Below are 8,069 nucleotides of genomic sequence, written 5' to 3'. Positions count from 1 at the left end.
ATCCGTCGGTAGTCAAATAAAATCTGTAATAATAAAAATAATAGGGTTAAGGGATATTAACAAAGCTAATCACTTTTTTTATAAAGGTTTAACAAAAATAACATTTATTCTATAAATTTGAAATTAACCAACTTGCCTGTAATGTATTATTCAGAAATCGGATGAAAACAGGTAATGTATTAACCAACTTCAACAAAAATAACATTTATTCTATAAATTTGAAATTAACCAACTTGCCTGTAATGTATTATTCAGAAACGGATGAAAACAGGTCAAACTCATTTGTGTGGTCATGTCTTATATAAATGGGACCAGCAATTCATACAGCATTGGTATTCCGGAAAAATCTGGAAAAATAAAAAAATAAAATAAAATAATCGAAAATTAAGCGTCATAGCTTTTTTGAAAAAAAAAAAAAACATGGATTCTACAAATTAGATTAGTTTTACATGTTTATTTACTTAGATTTTATGTCATAATGTGTATAGCACACATCTTTGAAATACGCATAAGAAGTCCGAAAAGTATCTTTTTTATATATGTGGGCATTTATTTCAATATACTATGGAGTGTATCTTCTATGTAGGCATGTATTTTATTTTACTTTTATTTTTTGTAGATTAGTACTATGTGTTTTGATAACATGTTCGTAGGCCAAGCAACCTTAGAAAAACACTTCGGAATGTCAATATTGTCCAGAATAACACGATCAGTTCCAGGTGCGAAAAACTTTCCAAAATGGTTTTTTAATTTCTTTAGGAAAACATTATGTTAGTAGTACAATATAGTATTTTTTTAAATAAGGAATAATGATTTATATACAACCAAAATTTCAGAATCACTCTAAAATCCGAAGTAAGAGTTTGAATTAGAACGTACGTTCACCCGATCAATTTGCATTGATGTTGTTTAAAAAAATAGGTTTTACAAAGAAAGAGATAATAACACACCTATAAAAATTTTCAGAATTAGATTGGTTTAAGGTAAGGATTCATATTTTATAGTACAAAAAGTATACATTTTTATGGCAAGAGAAAATATCGAGGCACCCACCAAAGTCAAATTGTGAAATTAAGAAACAAATCAGAGATGTTATTAACGTTTAAACTGAAAGCATATATATCTCCTATAAACGGGATGTCAAGCCTTGATAATGATATCGTTTTATACTAGTGTAACATGTTTTTTTGGATATCGATAACTCCACATCAATGGCGGAACCTGAAATTTTGATATGGAGGTACAAACATTGTCGATATATATTATATGCAATTATTCAAAATTGGGCATTAAAAACATGCTATAATCTCTTTAATTGGGAGTACAATATCACCAAACATGTTTACAAATAATATATATATATATATATATATATATATATATATATATATAGAGAGAGAGAGAGAGAGAGAGATAGGTTCAGGTGTTTAAAATAATTATTGTGTTATTGTATGCATAAATATGGACCAGTCATTTTAAAAACCTAGATAGGGGTAAAATTGTAATCTTAGCTTTTAATTAATTTTGGTAATTAATTATTCAAATCATAAACCCTTTAATTTAAGCAAAATCGTTTACATTTACCGCTTTAAAACCCTAGACAGAAAATATCGACCTTTAACAATCAAGCAGCTCTCGGCTGCTTCTCTCCCGGTTCCGACATAGTGTGTGAAGGGATGAGAGGTGGGTGGTTCAATCGATGGGATAAAGAGGCGGCAGTTGGTTCGAAGGAAGCAGTTATCGATCGGTGCCCTACCCCTCTAATCAATCGAAGACGCTGACGGTAAGGGAAACGAAGGAACAGGGCATGTCGACAGAGCTTCTGTGATAGTTGGGAAATCGCAAGGAGGTGCGGAGGGAAGAGGCATCGGGACAGCACCGATCCAGGGGGCGTTCGATTGTTGTGTTTGACAGGAAGAAGAAAAGACGAGAAAGAGAGGGGAAGATGCCCTTCTCCGGTGACTCTCTTATCGATCGGTGCCCTATACCACTGTGTATTCCAATACAACAAAATCGATTAGGCAGGGACAAGCAAAATCAGCGGCGGCAGTAGGCGACTCTGCCACTTCTTCCTTTTTTTCTGGTGAGGTGAGAACGAGAGACAAGGAGGTTGATGGGTACATGTTTCTTTCTTTTTCTTCTTATTTTGACTGATTTACTGTAAACCAATGAAGTTTAATCTTCAAATGGGTTTTTTTAATTTGATTTGATTTCAATATATAGAATGGATGTTTGGGTTGATTGTTTGACAGAAATCAAAGAAATTTTGGATGTGTTTAGGTTTATTGTCTAATTCTTTAAAGGTGTAATATTTTTGGTGAATTGAGAATTTGTTCTGATTGTTTAACTTTTACAGAAAATTGAAAGTTGTTTTGATGCACACCAAACACTCGCTAAAATGCTTAAACTGAATGGTATTTCTTCGTTTATAGTATTCTATCAGAAAAGTTGTTTTGATACACGAATTCCAATTATGTTGGAATTTAATATGGATATTTTCTCACTAATTTATTCATTGAATTTGTTTCCACAGAAGCTGATGCTTGAAGAACGGATCACGAAATTTGAACGACGCCTCTTAGCAACATTATTCTTTTAAATTGTATTAGTGTCTTTGTTAGATTTTGATATTTTTTTCCCGATTTGAAAGTTTTTAGTTTTATTCTTTAACAATAAATGTAATTCTTAGCAATTGTTACATGTATTATATAAGAAATAATGTAATTTTTGTTTTAATTTTTCAATTGCTGGTTCGAGAATTTGTTATTCTACAATAAATTTTTAAAGTCATGATCAAGAAATATGTTCAAGAATATTTTTATTATTTTATGGTTCTAGAATATTTTTATTTTTGAACATATTCAAACATATTCTGTCAGAATGTCCGAATTAAAAACATTATAATTCGTAAAATCGGATTTTTAAAAATAATAGAATCTATGATCCCTTAAAATATGCAAATTTTCTTTATTAAATGTATATTAATTGACTAAAATATCATTCTAGTTAAATTTGATGGTATTTATCAATTATATTTAATTCAATAATATGTATTAATCAATTTCTTAAAATAAATAAAATGATTGGCTCATATTTTTGTATACAATAACACAATAATTACTTTGAATATAATAACTTAAGTATATATATATATATATATATATATATATATATATATATATATATATATATATATATATATATATATATATATATATATATATATATATATATATAGTAGTTACCGTTTTATAATGTGTAAATTTTTTTGACACCATATCATTGTTTTGAAGGATTATGTTTTCTTTATTACAATCTTCAACATCCGATGCTGCGTCACCTCCACCAATAAATATGAACTGATACACATTGAAATTAGACAACGAGACCTTGCTGATAGGACTACGTTCGAAATTAATCAATTTATAATTTTCGCAGTTGTGCAAAAGCAATTGTTAGTATTTAAAATCTCATTACTCCTTAAGAAACAAATGTTAGGGAAAAACATTGAATCCCCGTAGCTTGTTTCCTGCTGGCATATTGAAGTCTATTTTGAAATTTTAATTAAAAAAGTATTATCGACAAAAAAAATTCTAAATTCTCAAGAATCTTTAAATTGTCAAATATATATATGTATATTATGAATTTAAGGTTAAAGAGCCAACATATTCCATTTGATCAATAATCTTTCATAGCTTTCTGCGCACACTTTTGTAAGGTTTATGAGCGTTCTACGCAAAGGGGTTTTGCTGGCTACGCGTCACACATTTTTGACCTTTTTTTTCCTTGTGAAGTTACCATAATACCCCCAAGTCTCAACGTCTCTCTCCCCAACCATACATGACGCATATTTCACCGGCCACCATATAAAAAATTCTGTGGTTTTCGATTCACATGATTTCGATACCACCCAACCCAAATACTAATCATACCAAATTTATTTCCACTAGAACCACAATATTTTGTATTAATATATTAATATTATTTTAATCTATGAATTCCCATTTAACTATGCTACAAACTTTGAGTAAAGTAATTGTTATATTAACCAAATATAAAATACAAAATTTTTTATCATTCTATTTATCATATTGGATATTATTATTTTTATTATTATTGATTTTTTTAAAAAAAACTGTATTTATATATTTATGTTAGAAACGTAATTTGGAAGTTGGAACAAAGAAAATTGTCACACAATCGACTAATATTGCATCTTAACCAAAATAATTGAACACTGTTAAACACTATTAATTATTGTGGACGGAGTTAATTTTGAATTAATTAAACTATGCCGATAATCAAGTGGTCTAGCTTTAGTCTATAGTAGCATTATTTAATGTATCTTTCTAATCTTTCGGTTACAAGTTTCATTTTTATATATATATATATATATATATATATATATATATATATATATATATATATATATATATATATATATAATTGTTTGTTTCTTATTTTTAAAAATATATATAAAACCTACGAGAATACAAGACCCCTCTTTCTCTCTCTTTCACATATATATAAACACAAAACAAAGAAAATAAGCAAATTATAGTGTTGAAAAAAACACTACATCAAAATGAAACACCAACTCCTCAATTCTCTCTCTAAAACCACCGTATGTATATCGTTTCTCCTCCTCTTCCTCCATCCCTTATCCGGAGGCGCAACCACACCTTTGCGGCACATAGTTTCATTCGAGAAAGGATTCACTCAACTTTTTGGTGGCGACTCCAATCTCCTCCGCTCCGATGATGACAACACCGTCCATCTCCACCTCAACCAGTACACAGGTATCCATTCTCCTTCCTCTCTCTCTCTCTCTCTCTCTCTCTCTCTCTCTATCTATCTATCTATCTCTCTCTCTCTCTCTCAATATATATTTGTATATCGTGTGAACTATATCTTTTGAAAAACGATTTCAGGTGCTGGGTTTAGATCTTCCGACTTGTACAACCATGGAGTATTCAGTGCTAGAATCAAACTACCTTCTGAGTATACAGCCGGAATCGTAGTAGCATTTTATGTACGTAACTCTTCGTTAACCCTTTACTTTCATAGTTTCATCTACTTTTAAACTCGATCGAGTAGAGTGTTCGATCATCTAATACACCCTTTAATCATATAATTCAGACAGTATGATGTGTTTATGGGTTATATAATAAATTTTAATATAATTTGGTATACATGCAGACTTCTAATGGAGATGTATTCGAGAAGACGCATGATGAACTTGACTTTGAGTTTTTAGGGAATATAAAAGGGAAGCCATGGAGGTTTCAAACCAATTTATACGGAAATGGAAGCACAAGCAGAGGTAGAGAAGAAAGATACACCTTGTGGTTTGACCCTTCCAAAGCCTACCATCGTTATACCATCTTTTGGACCTCTTCCAAAATAATGTAATTAACCTTCTTTCTTATCTTTATTATTAACTTTAATCATAAGTTTTTTCAAAATTCATATATTGAATATATAAATGTCAAAATATGATCATGAAAAGGTCAATTCCGTGTTAAATTTTGAAACTTCGAATCGAAGAAATTTGAGTCATAAAGAAAGGACAGCACTAAAGTTATAGTTACATCAACGCTAATTCAGTGAACATTTGGACAATTATATAGCTAGCTAGCTTCCATTTAATATAAAGTTATAATCACGTCTTATCATTAAAAGTGTATTTGATAAATAATCAAGTACATATATATCTATTATCTAAATCATGTTTTTAGCTAAACAATAAAATGATTTTTTTATAATCATCTTTTTGGAATATGTGCAGATTCTATATCGATGAGGTTCCAATAAGGGAGATATTAAAAAGCGATGAAATGGGAAGCGATTTCCCTTCAAAACCTATGGCTTTATACGCCACCATATGGGATGCTTCAACTTGGGCTACCAATGGTGGAAAATATAAGGTTAATTACAAATATGCCCCTTTCGTGACCGAGATGACTGACCTCGTTCTACATGGTTGTATTTCGGATCCAATTCAAGAACTTTTAACAGACAACTGTGCCCAAATGGACAAACAACTCGAAACACTTCGCTACAACAATATCACACCTAAACAACATATTGCCATGAAAAGATTTAGGGAAAAATACATGTATTATTCATACTGTTATGATACTTTGAGGTACCCAATTCCGCCACCAGAATGTGTGATTGATTCCGCTCTTAGACAACGGTTTAAAGAGAGTGGGAGGTTGAAGTTTGAAGGGAGGCATCATCGCCACTCCAAAAAAGGAAATCATGTTTTGAGCAGTCAAGTATATGAAATTCAAGATCAAGATTGAGGATATAGAAAAGATTGTTTGTGTATAATACGAGTGGTTTTTATAATTATATGATTGGATTGTTTGAATTTTTCAGTGTATTTAATAATTAATATACGTAATGTAAACATATGAGGATAAAACAGAAATAAAACGATACATGATGGATTATAGTTATCAAAAGAATTCATTATTCTTTGAGGTTATTAGATTTAGAAAGTGTTATGTACTTGGGCTTGAAATTGTTAAAACACGTTTAAAATAGATTACAGATTTTAAGATCAAATCTCATTTTTAAGATATTTGTTAAATTATTAGTGATGACAAGTGATACAATTTTCACCATGTCAACTTTTACACATCTCTGAATAAAGTTTTCTTGATCTTGGCATCTTAGGTTGTTTAGTTCTCGAGCCTACTTCTCTATACATACACATGTATGCATGCATACATTTGTATCCACTGTTTCTTAAACATGCATTTTCATGCTTTCTAAACAAATTTTATGCCCACAAGGCATTGAACTTTAGACCAAGAGGTGGGGTCTTCTCACACAACCCTCACACCTCATTTAATTTAAGTTCAATTTTATAATAAATATAAGTTATTTAATAACTATAAGAAATATATTTTATTATCAACAACTTCATTTAATTTAAGGTCAATTTTATTATTAATAGTTTTATTGAAAATCTTTAAAAATGGTCTTTGTGGTTTCCAAAAAAATCGAATTCAGTCCTTAATTTTTTTCGGCCTCAAAGAAGGTCCACGTGGTTTTCAATTCTATCGTGTGTGGTCCCTCACACATATAAAAAGACATTTATACCATTTTTATTCGGCATGCTGAATGTGTTTAGCTCTACTCAGACCCTTTGTGAGTGGATCTGCAGGATTCTCTTCAGATGATACCCTCTTCAGTACGAGGAGATCTTCTTCTACTCTATGTCTGATGAAATGGTATTTTCTGTCAATATGTCTTGACTTGCCATGATCTCTTGGTTCCTTTGTCAAGGCAACCGCTCCTTCATTATCACAGAAAAATTCCATTGGATCGTTGATGGTTGGCACAACTCCAAGATCTCCGGTGTTCAACCAAATTGCTTCCTTCGATGATTCGCTATCCGCTATGTATTCTGATTCACAGGTAGAATCAGCAACCGTCTCTTGCTTGGAACTTTTCCAAGTAACTACTCCTCCATTCAAGGTAAACATTCCCAGCCAACTTCCTATTAAGGAAAGCGGTTTTGACATCAATCTGCCAAATTTCATAGTCATGAAAGGCAACTATGGCTAGCATGATCCTGATAGATTTTATCTTAGCCACTAGTGAAAAGGTCTCATCATAGTCAACCCCTGGGGTTTGAGTAAAGCCCTTCGCAACCTGTTGTGCTTTGAATGTGTGCACATTACCATCCATTTCGTTCTTCTTCTTGAAGATCCATTTGCAACCAACTGTCTTCCGACCAGGTTGTTGACCAACCAAATTCCAAACATGGTTGTCATACATGGACTTGATCTCTCTGTCCATTGCCTCTTTCCATTGGGCAGCCTCAGGGCCTGCCATTACCTCCTTGTAGTTAACCGGTTCATCCAAATTTACCAGTGTACTGTCACTGATAAACGTATCACCATCTATAGTAATATGGAAACCATAGAACTCAAGTGGCATGCTGACTTTACTGGAACGCCTAAGAGGTATTGAATTGTTAACTGGTTCAACTGGAATCTCATCCTCTGGTTGAACCCTAGCGTCTTCAGAGGTTCCTTCAACATTTTATTCTT

The 8,069-nt window shown here is 31.6% G+C and overlaps 1 protein-coding gene and 1 long non-coding RNA gene across 2 annotated transcripts; both read left to right on the top strand.

Moving 5' to 3' along the window:
* Positions 1-1,418: 1,418 nt before the first annotated feature.
* LOC145109839 (uncharacterized) lies at positions 1,419-2,576 on the top strand. The gene is made up of 3 exons (XR_013709247.1): positions 1,419-2,088; positions 2,357-2,414; positions 2,534-2,576. It is a non-coding gene; the product is annotated as an uncharacterized LOC145109839 (long non-coding RNA).
* A 1,936-nt stretch (positions 2,577-4,512) lies between these two features.
* LOC145105741 (putative xyloglucan endotransglucosylase/hydrolase protein 30) lies at positions 4,513-6,376 on the top strand. The gene is made up of 4 exons (XM_079042820.1): positions 4,513-4,799; positions 4,932-5,032; positions 5,200-5,408; positions 5,789-6,376. Exons 1-4 carry the CDS (start codon positions 4,586-4,588, stop codon positions 6,306-6,308), a joined length of 1,044 nt encoding a protein of 347 aa, XP_078898946.1. The 5' UTR covers positions 4,513-4,585; the 3' UTR covers positions 6,309-6,376.
* Positions 6,377-8,069: the final 1,693 nt, after the last annotated feature.

Source organism: Lactuca virosa, chromosome 4, assembly GCF_052849685.1.
Source record: "Lactuca virosa cultivar CGN04683 chromosome 4, Lactuca_virosa_CGN04683_v6, whole genome shotgun sequence".
NCBI lineage: Eukaryota > Viridiplantae > Streptophyta > Magnoliopsida > Asterales > Asteraceae > Lactuca > Lactuca virosa.
This window is presented reverse-complemented; position numbering and strand designations above follow the sequence as displayed.

Coding starts and splice junctions, on each gene's coding strand:
- LOC145105741 (XM_079042820.1), top strand. CDS start 4,586: ATGAAACACCAACTCCTCAATTCTCTCTCTAAAACCACCGTATGTATA. Junction 5,033..5,199: donor GAATCGTAGTAGCATTTTAT/GTACGTAACTCT, acceptor GTATACATGCAG/ACTTCTAATGGAGATGTATT. Junction 5,409..5,788: donor TGGACCTCTTCCAAAATAAT/GTAATTAACCTT, acceptor GAATATGTGCAG/ATTCTATATCGATGAGGTTC.